Source organism: Xiphophorus hellerii, chromosome 6 (genome assembly GCF_003331165.1).
Source record: "Xiphophorus hellerii strain 12219 chromosome 6, Xiphophorus_hellerii-4.1, whole genome shotgun sequence".
Classification (NCBI taxonomy): domain Eukaryota; kingdom Metazoa; phylum Chordata; class Actinopteri; order Cyprinodontiformes; family Poeciliidae; genus Xiphophorus; species Xiphophorus hellerii.
The window spans coordinates 8,341,256-8,353,478 of NC_045677.1; the positions used below are offsets into that span (position 1 = coordinate 8,341,256).

A 12,223-nucleotide genomic window follows, 5' to 3' on the forward strand; every position below is an offset into this window, starting at 1 on the left:
CTCAAAGAGACAAGGCCACCGTTACACTTGCTTTATTTATGTCAGTGCAAAAAGGGAATGCTTTACAAATGTCAACATAACAAAGTCATTGCTTTAGGAAAATTGTACTGCATCAACTGTCAGACGTAGCATGCAACTGTGTTGATGCCGGGGATGTTGTCGTCCAGATCAGCTGCTGAAAAACTGATGTCGTCTTTCAGAGATTTGATGACTTCTTTAGAGATCTGTGGGGAGGAAGAGAGAAAAGACAAATTATTTGCGTTTATTTGGAGATAAGAAATGTGGTCTTTGCTGTTGGCAAGTTAAAAAAAAAAAATATATATATATATTTTTGTTTCTCTGTGTTTTTTTCCCCAAGCAAAATAAAATGCGGCACTTCAGCTGTTTCTGTGACAGTGGAGAAATAAATCGCCAGTGATGGCTGGAGGCATTTCATCATGCCAAGTTAAAATATCTAAGGAGATTCTGAAAACAGTTACTTCTTAATATTTTTATTTTTTATTAAATGTCTAAAATCAGCACCTTCAAGATGGGGTAACGCGAATCAGATCTGCGTTCGTTTCAGCCGATGAAGTTCATCACGACGAGATGCAGGACGGTGTGAGCGAACAGGAAGTCGGCGAAGGCTCTCTCCGGAGAAATGGACAGGAAGTCCCCTTTGTTCTGAGGGTTGATCTGGATGCGAAGACACACTGGGTGGGGGGAGAGAAAGAAAAAAAAAATCGAAATGAAAATTATATTTAATTTTGAGATCATTTCTCCAGTTTACCCTTATATTGGTTTCGCCATTCAACAGCCGTCGTAGATCAGTTTTTGAACCATTGCACAACTTGGAAAAAGTAAGCAACCGTGTCCATCGGAATAAAAAGTGATTGGGAAATCCACAACTATTTCCAGATGGCATTTGCTCTTAAAGACACAGTCCACTCCATCTTTAACTGCAGCTTGCAGCACTGGTCGCGCTTCTGCTCTCCATCTCGACCGAGCTTGGCTTCGTGACACACAAAGCTCTTCACCACCAGCTGCAGATTCGGTGCAGGTTCTACGCTTCTCAGTGGAATTCCCAGCGAGCAGAGGAATGATTCTCGCTGCCAGTTTTGCTCAACTATTTAGGTACCTATTCTGCAGGCCAGAACACAAACACTCAGGGGAAGGATAGCTGAACTGTGTCAAGGGCCGCTTCAGCAGCAACCTGCTCGGTCAGCCCGTTGGGCAGCAAGAGTACATGAACCTGGCCAGGCTTAGGCTGCAATATAAAACATTTTTCAGTGCTGTGCAAAAAAAATATTGGGTATATTTCTTTACAATTTACTTTAAATGATAAAAAAAAAAGTTGAGGAATAACCCTCTAGTTTCCATTTCTGGTTTGAAAGGCAAAGTTAGGATTGCAAGATCAAAACTCTCATGACCCAAATCTTTTTTACAGTTTAACTTTTACAGTTAAGGCGAGTGACGATCTCCAAAAGTTACCCTTTCATTTGGTGTCCCCTCATTATTGGTCCTGCTTTTTCTGCTTTGGCTAAATTATAGTTGCATTAAACATTTAAGGAGTGTGGCAATTTACTGCTATGGGACTAAAAAAAGAAAAACAAAAGCTTACCTACAACTAAAATGTGGTGTCAGCGCTCCCTTTCAAGCCTTTTTAGGTTTTTAGAAGATGTTAAGATGTCTACGGTTCTGGTCTGACCGTAGACCAGAAAACAAACGATTCTGACCAGTGGTTTAAACTTTAACCAACAGAAAAATGTTGTAGGACCGAAAGGATTTATTTTATTCAGTCGTCTTAAAAAGGTTATCCTTGCCACCATTTCATCATTTTTTGGTTGTATGTTGGTATTGGGGTGTCACAGATTGGTACATTGAAGATGGTCCAAATTGCTGCAGCATGACTTTTTAAAATCGGCACACTGCAGTGAGACCCCGTACGTCACATATATAGTGGTTTCTTTACACCTACTGGGATTGTGTTTCTGATTTTATTTTAAATTTTATTGTTTATTTGAAATCTCCAAATGGCTCGAAACGTCACTGTAGCCATGATTTATTTTATTTTTTTTTAAAACGCTGCACTCACTCCCAGTAGATCACTGAGATCTGCACCTACATATATAGTCTGTGGACTGAACTTCCTCTGAACACGAGGCCTGAAATGTTAACATGTTTGAGAACCCACTTTTATTTTCTTGCTTTTCGACATGGATGTACATTTAACATGATGTCAATTTTGCTACTGTTGGGACAATAAAGGATATTTTCATTATTTTATTTCAATTAGGGGTGACGACGGCTCAGGAGTTCGTCCTGCAACTGGTGGTTTGTCGTCCATCTCAGTCGTGTCTTTGGACAAGACATTTCTACCACCTATTCCTGTTGGTTGTGTGGCTTCCTTCCTTCTGTTAAGTCTTTTGGGGGTATGCTAAACTGGAGTTGTGGCTACAGCTTAGCTTACCGCCATCAGTGGTGTGTATAAATGGGTGAATAAATGTAGTATTTTAGTGTAGTAGTATAAAACGCCTCAGAGGCCTCTGGACTAAATAAAGCACTGTACAAGTACAGACTATTTACTATTGTATTCCTGATCATTTATAATGTGTTCAGAAGTTTGTCTAACAAACTAACATTGCAGGTGTAAAGTACTACGTTGACTATTTTGATTTACTAATTTAATATACAGGATACACCTTGCTATACAAGTATAGCAAGATTTTTAAAAAAATTAATAAAATGTGGTTATTTGTACGCGTAATTTTTCTGTATTCTCTTTCAAAAAAAAAAAAAACTAAAATAGCTTAATTTGAACACAAAAAACAGATGGCAGTTTGTTTTAGCTATGTTAGCCAGTTAGCATGCACAGAGGCCACGAAACTACCTGAAAATTATAAGCGGAAAGTGTTGTATAGCTTTCCGTGACCCGAAAAGCTCACAAAAAATATTGCAGAAGCCACTACCTGCAAGAATAAAAGAGCCCACGCAGGCGATGAAACCCGACAGAAAGCTGTTGAAAGGAAAGGTTCCAACGAGGAGACAGTAGAGGAACTGCATCGCTCCGGTTAGCAGGATGTACAGCAGATAAGCGTCCACCACTTTCAGCTTGTTGGGCGTCGTGGTGGTGTACTCCTCCAGAAACCGGGAAATAACGGACACGACTGAGTTCGACATGATTTTTCTATTTTTTTTTTTAAACAAAATCTACACGGAGGTTAGCGCAGCTCCTCTTCTTCTCTTCAATCAGTGACGTGTCCTCACCAACCGGAAGCGGCCCCGGTGTTACACAAAATATATTCCGAATAACTCGTAATAGCGAGCAAGGAGCTTTGTAGGCTGTGTGACTAGTACGTCAACGTAATCGCCATATTGTGAGTGGCAGTTTTGTCGACATGCAATAGAATGGATGCGATTGATGCCTGACACCAAAATTGCAAAAATATTGCAACGATTTATAAGTAATACAAAGTACAACAAAACTTTATGGTGCATGTCATCGTGTAATTTTATCTCCAATACTTGAAATATCTTTTACTCTTACGATTCTATATTTAATAACAGTATTTTTTTTTTCTTTAGATGTAAATTTGTCCTTCCTGTCTTGTCGTGTTTTTTTTTCTTTGTTTTTATATTTATTTCTTTTGTATGAATGTGCTTGCTTCCATTTGTCTTTCATTTGCTGCTGTTATACATCTGCTATATTTTTCTATGTTAATACAGATCCAACACGGGTTCCAAAAGGTTTTTTAGAAAAACAGAACAGCAAACCTAAGGTACGTTTAAATAAATTTTAACCACATTGTGTTTCGTTATGGATGTGTTTTGTTTAGATTTTCGTAATCAGTAGCGGTAAATAACATCAGTATTTATACTATATCAATTGTTATATCAATTAACACATGGCTTATGATCACACATTTCTATTTATAGAAATTAGTTAATTAATTTTAAAGCTAGCAGTTTCCAACTTGCCACTCACGATATCTTAGACGCGATGACGTAGCGATTCCAGGGTCTACGTCTTCTACGTCGTCTAGCTACGTAGAGCAAAGAGGTAGAAACAACACAATGATGTTGTACTCCAATATTATTTCAATATACAATTTAGTTGATTTATTTCGAGTGTGCTCGCGCTTTAAATGAGCTGATAGACAGATTAGATACACTCTTTTAAATATAAATGTTTCCTCTAGTTTACTTTTTTTTTTGTTGACACAAACAACAGCAAAACGTGATCTAAAATATGTTATATAGTTGTTGTTTTTATATTGTTTTCATTTCCCCCATTTTTTTTTGTGTGTGTAACCGAACGGATTATCGATCAACAAAAACACTGCGTGTTTAATCACGTTCGTGTTTAATCGCAACGCCATTCACGCTTTTGACACAAGTAAATACGAGACACAATCCAATGTCTCGAAGGCTTGCGGATGCAAGAGACGATCTTTGCACCCGGTCAGATGACGTAGGAATGCGCTGGTTACAAAACATACATACATAGGCAAACAAGACGGCAGAATCCTAATGTCATTTCATAGAAGACGCATAGAAGATAATAGAAGATAATTCGTCTTTGACTTAGTTTGATCTGAATGTAACAGCCAATGGATCCTGGTCCAGGTGCAGCTCCCATCCAGAGCGACTGTGAGACAGAGTGAGTAACTTCGCTTACCTTTAACAGCACCATTCCGCCTAACGTCATTCCTTACATTAGGTAAACTTCTGGAAAAGAAAATTGGTGCATCGAAACAACTGTCGATGTCACCAAGGAGTACAAAGAGTGATGTGTCGCGGCGGTAGAAACTGTTTCCAAGTTTGGATTTAAAACATCGAACACGTTCATGGGTTTCATGTAGCTTACTGCATATGTGACATTACGTCATCTGAAATATTGCTGATGTCATACAACATCAGCAATTTTCCCTGTGTCAGGGATCTGATGTTGTATAAAAGAAATTATAAATCTGGAGCCCCTGTGTGGGTGGTAATCAGTAATAGTATTAATTACTATTAATAGTAGTTAACACAGGCATTGTCAGAGCAAACATGTTTGACAAGCACGCCTGTAGCTTTTGATCAATCAATCAATCAATGAAATTTTATTTCTATAGCACATTTCAGCAGCAAGGCATTTCAAAGTGCTTTACATCATTACAAACACAGAAACACAATGCAACATAGAATCAATAATCAAAACACAACATTAAAGTTCCATCAATAAATTTGTAATTGATTACATTTCAAATACAATTCTAAACAGGTGGGTTTTTAGTCTAGATTTAAAAGAAGTCAGTGTTTCAGCTGTTTTACAGTTTTCTGGAAGTTTGTTCCAAATTTGTGGTGCATAGAAGCTGAAAGCTGCTTCTCCTCGTTTGGTTCTGGTTCTGGGGATGCAGAGCAGAACCGGAAGATCTGAGAGGTCTGGAAGGTTGATACAACAACAGCAGATCTTTAATGTATTGTGGTGCTAAGCCGTTCAGTGATTTATAAACTAACAACAGTATTTTAAAGTCTATTCTTTGAGCTACAATGAGCCAGTGTAGGGACTTTAAAACTGGTGTTATGTGCTCTATCTTCCTGGTTTTAGTGAGAACGCGAGCATGAATTTTGATGAATAAATAGGATCAGAGGTCGTTGACACTAATCTGCAGTGACTCAGAGAACTGCACTGTTTATTGGTGGTACAGGTGGCAGCTCTTACCTTTGCCTCGGATTTCTCCCTCTACTATCTGATGGCATCACCAGGCATTCTCTATTTGCTGGCTTTCCCCTTTGCCCAATTTTCTATCTTTACCACAGAAGTTAGGAAACTGAAGCAGAGATAAAGGTGGAGTAGATATGGTAAAAGGTAATGGCTGACTCCTTTATTTCATCAGTTTGGTTCATCAAGGAGATGAATGAATCGCCTCAGTTCAGTTTCATCACTCTTTTTGTTTCAGATTGGAGACTAAAACAAACAGGTGAGATGAACCCTATAGTGAACTGCCTTGTTATAAAATACTAATAAGAAGTAACAGACTATGGGAACATGCATGTTGCCTTTGGCAAAGCATTCAAATCCATTCAAACATTGTTCACAGTTGTTGTGTTTTTTTCCCCTTTCTGAGAAAGATTAACCCAAAATAGTACATAGCTATATAGTGGAAGGAGAAGAAGATCATTCTGACCAGCTTCTTACGGCTTTCTTTTAACAACGGTGGTCTTCTTCAAATTCAAAAAATACTTTATTAATCCCAGGGAAGGGAAGTTAAATGTTGTGGCTCATTAATTCAGATTCTCCAAAGAGTTATTGAAGACGGTGATGGCTGTTGGCGGGAAAGATCTCTTGTAGCGGTCTGTATTACAGCGAATCTGAAGAAGCCTCTGACTGAAGATACTCAGATTCGCTATAATATAGTAATGTATTATAATGTAATTATTGGCAAGCTTTGTAAAGTTGGACAGTTAATGGTTCTCCTTTTAGGTCTTGTGACAAAGTCATGGAGCACTGCACCTCCTCCACAGTCTCCTGGTTGCTTCTCTGATTAACATTGCCAATATATGACCTGTCAGTCTAAACTTTCTTATCTTCCTTAGTCGTCATTATGCTGTTTGTTCACTGGATTTTATTTGGGGCTAGCAGAGTAATGACCACACTTTTCAGATTGCTGTTTGTAAAACACTTTGCAAATAATTATGTCTTCCATCTCATAACTGTTAGTTTTTGCTGGTATGTCATAAAATTTCAATATAACCCATTAGAATTGTATTTAATATGAGGAACAGGCGAAAAGGTAAAGCGGCAAGTAGACTTTTGCAAAGCCGTTTAAATATTACTTTGTCGTTGCTGTGGGTGTGTGACTTGAACGTGATTTTAAAGCATGGTGGCTTTGAAAGGTGATTCTCTGTAATACTCCCCTCACCCCCTTGTCTCTTTCTAAGTGTGTGTGCATACTATGCAAATAGTGATAGCATTGACTAACCCCGGATTTGTGCCTTAAGCATTGATATTTCGCATTCAGCATGTGCTGAACGCTTCCTGTGCTATCTACAATCTCCTCATTCTTTACATGCTTCTCTTTCCACTTACTTTGATTAGGTCAAGTTCACTCTGGAGCTGGTGGCCCTCCTGGCGTCCGACCTCCATGTCCCTGTTGAAGACTACAGAGTCTAAGATTCTTGCCTGTAAGACTGTGTTGACAGATACTATGCTGGCTGATTATGTAACCACTGAGTATTGATTAGAAAATGCAGCTTACTGCTTCGCTGCTCCTCTCTACAGGTATTAAGAATGATTTATGGGCCAGGTTTGTGACCCTCGTCAACCAGGACCGCATATGGACTCTGTCTCTTACCAACAAGGGGACTCCCAAATTTGCAGAACAAGGTAATGAGATTTTTAAGTAGTCTTCACAAGAAGGAAATAGGCGTGAAAACATAAACTACAAGAGTTTATAATAAGAGACAGCTCACAGAAGATGCATGTTTTCCTGTTCCTGTTGTTTTTTCCTCCCGCCCAGCACCTAAAACTCCCCTGGTGATGGTTCATGGTTTTGGAGGAGGGGTAGGGCTGTGGATCAGGAACTTGGACGCCCTGAGCCGCTCGCGGACCGTCTACGCCTTTGACCTTTTGGGCTTTGGCAGGAGTTCGAGGCCTAGCTTCCCTTCAGATGCTGCCAAGGCAGAGGAGCAGTTTGTGGACTCCATTGAGCAGTGGAGGCAGGCTGTTGGTCTGGAGAACATGATCCTGCTGGGGCACAGTTTGGGGGGCTACCTGGCTACCTCATACGCAATTCAGCACCCTTCCAGGTAATCATCCACAGCTCTCTGTTTCTTGAGATTCGGTTTAGAGACCAATATTAACAACCTTTGATTGAGCTACATTTATGGTCGGTAAAACTATTTAACAAAATCTGTGTTTGGCATAATTTGTGGTATCCTTACCATCTATACCTTGTACAAACCTTTTGTATTGATTGGACTTTCCTTAGGCCTGTCCAATAACATTTCACAAGACAGCATACAGAGAGAACAATCTTTGATTAGTTATCTGAGCTAGCCATGGAAGAATATCTGGTGAAACATTACTGTGTTGATTTTCAGCACCAGTTTCATTTAAAGTCCAAGTAAACTCTTTATGTTTTCCTTTGTGATAGTAGGAGAGAGAATAGAGTCTACCCGTAGCATATCAGTTGCTATGGAGACTCCCAAGAGGCAGTTCTCCAACAGTTCTCATCGAAAATGCTTTACCTCTATTACCATCCTGCTTGCAAAGCATCATCTAGCCTGTAGTTGCAAATAATTATTCAACCCCCACTGCAAATTAAGTTTATCGGCTGTTTGCAATAAACAGGAGTACCATTTACTGGCCCAACACGCTGCAAACATGATTCATAGCCAGATAGCAGAGTTTCTGGGGAATGTTAGACTGCTCTGGCCTCCCAGTTCATTGACATTCTTGGTGTTGGGTTCTGCAACCGCCATTTTCAAATCCCACCAGATACATTTTTAAAGAGTTCAAGTCAGGTAACTAAGCTGTTCTTTCTGGTATCTCAGTAGACTTCTGCTGAAATCAAGCCTTAGTGGCTCCTTGAGATGATTGCCCTGCTTGAAGGTCTAACGATACCCGAGATTCAGCTTCTTCACAGATGACCCGACATTTTCCTCCAAGGATTTCCTGATATGTGATTGAATCCTCAACGTACTGCGTGCTTGATTTGAAAAGTTTCAGTTTTCCCAAAGAACACAAGCCTAAAGATAAGGCCACTTTGTTCTACTGATGTAGCTTTGAGCAAACTGGAGCTGACTTTTCTTCTGCTGTTGGGTGATGACGCCATTTAGCACAAGCCTCACTGGGGAATTTGAAAAACTCAGTGGCCCCATCCACAGAGTCTGTCTGCAGTCTTTTGCTGTCAATCAAGCAAGAGAGCGCGAGTCCATTGTGGTAACATCATTGTGCAAAAAATTCTAAGATCTGTTAAGCAAAATTACTTAGGTAAAATTGCACCATCTAGTGGCCATTCAATGTGATACATTACTGCCTTTCTCTGCTTACAACCTGATGTACATATAAGCCGCATAGCGTCTTTATTTGAATATGTTTCCAGAGTGTCGCACCTTATCTTGGTGGACCCCTGGGGTTTCCCCGAGCGAGCCAAACCAGAGACCCAGCAGAGCGAGGATCAGGGCGTTGAGGCGGTGAAGAGGCCCACCATTCCCAGATGGGCAAGAGCCATCGTCTCGATTCTTTCTCTCTTCAACCCGCTGGCTGTTATTAGAGCTGCAGGCCCATGGGGTACGCATGTGGAAATGTAAATCTGCTTCTGCTACGTGTTACATCAAATGTTCCACCACCGTCATCTCACTATCTGCGCTTCATTCGTTCAGGCCCAGGCTTGGTGAACAGGTTCCGCCCCGATTTCAAAAGGAAGTTCGAGGATCTCTTTGATGACGACACAATGACGCAGTACATTTACCACTGTAACGCACAGACTCCGAGGTAGGACCGAGCAAAGTCCCGAAGTCCCATTTCCGTCACCAATTTTCATAAATAAAAATGTAACGCATAACAATGTTGTTCCTTTTTTGTTTCCTCTGCTTCTCCCAGTGGGGAGGTAGGTTTCCGGGCCATGTCAGAAACGCTAGGCTGGGCTAAGAGACCAATGCTGCAGCGAGTACATCTTCTGCCGCCTTCCATGCCCGTCACCATGCTGTATGGAGCTAGATCCTGGGTGGACAGCTCATCTGGGGACAGAGCAGCCGAGATCAGGGGAAAAGCCCACACCAAAGTGCTGGTAAGTGGACGCAAGAGAGCCTCGATACATAATGGAACTTCTAAAATTATTCATACCCCTTGGGCTTTTGCATGTTTCAACAGCAAAAATCAATGTTTTTCTTTGGTTTTATTTGACAAAGCAAGAGAGAGTACCGTAGTGCAAAATTGTGAAAAGTAAAGGAATAGCTTGGTCTATCTCATAAATCCGGGTCGGTAACTAGCTGTGTATCTTGTGTCGCTTCCCTCAAACCGTTCCCCTCTGCAGCTGGTAGACGACGCCTCACACCACGTCTACGCTGATCAGCCAGACGACTTCAACAAAGTGGTAGAAAACATATGTAAATCTGTAGACTGATGGCATGTGTGTGTCTGCAAACGACCGGAGGTTCTGCGTTGCATCTGCACAAGTCGCCGAGGCGGACTCGGCCCCGGAGCCTGTGCATGCGAAGCACTCTTGAGTTGTTCTGTTTTGAGGCATTTGAATGAATCTGAATGTAATTCTGCTGTCTTTCTTTCTTTTTTATTTATTCCCGTAAATAGTTCTTTTGCTCATACTTCATGGCTGGTTTATTTAGTACGATCACATTAGTATTTATTACGTGATTTACTCATTACTGTCGTCAAACAGGACATTAACCAAACGTTTAAAGATGTTTATTGAGTTGAATATTTGGTTAACGCAGTACATCCAGAGGCGCCTCTTAGAATGCTCGTGTTTTATTGTTTTCTGAGCTGCCAGATGGTAACTGATTCATAATTTATTATGTGCCTGACAAGGTGTTCTTACTTTGCCTTCGGTGTGTCTTATTTTCTTTTTACATAATCACACAGCTGTCATTTATAAACTAAAAACTTATATATATATAAACAGTACAGACCAAAAGTTTGGACACACCTTGTCATTGAATTCAATGAGAAAGTGTGTCCAAACTTTTGGTCTGTATTGTATATATAAGTTTCCCAAACCAGCAATCAGCGGTGTACTACATTACCTTTCCACTAGAGGTCAGCACTCAATGTTTACGTAACATTCCGGCTCAATATGAGTGAAATCATACAAGAAATTTCTCCCCACATTTGCAATATTTACATATTTATTACTGTTTTGGGCCTAAACTTTAATCACATGGTGACCGGTGAATATTTGAGCAATAAAGTTCTACAGTGAATCTCACTTTTATGGAAGAGTGGCAAGAATTTGTCAAAAAAAAAAAAAAAAAGCTATAATGCAACAGTTTAGATCAACGCATGTCCATGTGTGAGAAGGGCTCAGTCAAAGTCTAGACTTAAATTCAATTGAGAATTGTAGGCAAGAGGTAAAATCTGATGACCTCATATTAGACACAAAGTTTGTAGACTCTATCCGTGAGGTGAAAAACAGTTTTTTAAAAAAGCATGAAAATGTAGTGTTTTATTATTAAATTCTGTTCAGATTCATAACACACTAAACCCATTATTGAACATTAACAAAAGTAAAACTTTGTTTAATAGAATCTTCGATGCAACAATCAAAGAGCCAACAAACTTTAAGTGAAATTTCTTCCATTCGCAATCTATTTCTAAAAGGTTCAGTCTGTCAAAGTAAGATCTTTGTCATATTTGTGTGCGTTTTCCCCATTCCTCCATTAGGTTCCACTTTTCACTCTAACTGAATCAAGGTTCATCATAAAGAACTGTCCGAATATCGATGTCTAAATTGTGAAAATTGGCCTCGTTTTGTTTTGTAAAACCAAAATACACACAGACTTCAATTTTTTTTAAATATATTTTGTAAAAATAAAATAAAATAAAAAGTCTGTTTTTCAGTTTTTGTTGTTATGCTTGAATTGTTTAGTATTGTTAAAGGTAATTCTGAATATCCATAAGTCCCAAATAATTTCCAGAAAAGTAAAAAAAACAACTTCTTTTGACATGACTGCACTTGGATGAGCAATGTCCCGGTTCTGTCTTCCCATTAGCTGAAGGCTAATAGGAAGACATTAACAAGCTTTAAAAGATTATTTTACACAGCTTCTCCTTATTTGCCACAAGCTGTCACAGACAATAATGCCCTCCCCCCTCTCATCCAAAGCCACGACGGTTTGTTCCAGGTCTCATTTTGGATTCATTTTGTGTCCACACGTCCTGCCCTGCGCTGGCAGGGAAGTCGCTTCGCTTCAATCAGCTTGCCTGTCTGTCAGTAAGAATCCACCACTTATCTTCATTAGGTTTGGTGCGAGGTCAGGGGATGAACTCATTAAAAAATTGACATGAGTCAGAATCAATATCTTTTAAAAACTCCAAGAGAGGACTGTTGGCCAGTTCGCACGTGTCCTTTACAGAGACCCCCCAGGGTTGTTTTTAATAACTTAAACCAACAGAAAGTATTTGGAATCTGGCCTTTGGAGTCATTGAAATGTAAAAAGATGGTATAATTAGATTCTAAAAAAAAATAAATAAATCTAAATCTCAATTAGTACCGGGAAATTCATTTTAAACTAGGAA

At 39.7% G+C, this 12,223-nt stretch overlaps 2 protein-coding genes across 4 annotated transcripts; one reads left to right on the forward strand and one right to left on the reverse strand.

Moving 5' to 3' along the window:
• Positions 1-16: 16 nt before the first annotated feature.
• Positions 17-3,269, reverse strand: dad1 (defender against cell death 1). The gene is made up of 3 exons (XM_032565007.1): positions 2,949-3,269; positions 523-692; positions 17-224 (listed from the first exon to the last, which is right to left on the reverse strand). The coding sequence occupies exons 1-2, from the start codon at positions 3,157-3,159 to the stop codon at positions 562-564; spliced, it is 342 nt and encodes a 113-aa protein (XP_032420898.1). The 5' UTR covers positions 3,160-3,269; the 3' UTR covers positions 17-224; positions 523-561.
• A 1,138-nt stretch (positions 3,270-4,407) lies between these two features.
• Positions 4,408-10,293, forward strand: abhd4 (abhydrolase domain containing 4, N-acyl phospholipase B). Of its 3 annotated transcripts, none has more exons than XM_032565006.1 (9): positions 4,410-4,639; positions 6,449-6,532; positions 7,064-7,149; positions 7,247-7,351; positions 7,485-7,773; positions 9,072-9,259; positions 9,352-9,463; positions 9,572-9,758; positions 10,005-10,153. In XM_032565006.1, the coding sequence occupies exons 3-9, from the start codon at positions 7,110-7,112 to the stop codon at positions 10,092-10,094; spliced, it is 1,011 nt and encodes a 336-aa protein (XP_032420897.1). In that variant the 5' UTR covers positions 4,410-4,639; positions 6,449-6,532; positions 7,064-7,109; the 3' UTR covers positions 10,095-10,153. The 3 variants fall into 3 exon arrangements, with proteins under 3 accessions (XP_032420896.1, XP_032420897.1, XP_032420895.1); XM_032565004.1 differs by lacking the exon at positions 6,449-6,532 and adding an exon at positions 5,925-5,945 and having other exon boundaries at positions 4,470-4,639; positions 10,005-10,293; XM_032565005.1 differs by lacking the exon at positions 6,449-6,532 and having other exon boundaries at positions 4,408-4,639.
• The last annotated feature ends 1,930 nt before the right edge of the window (positions 10,294-12,223 follow it).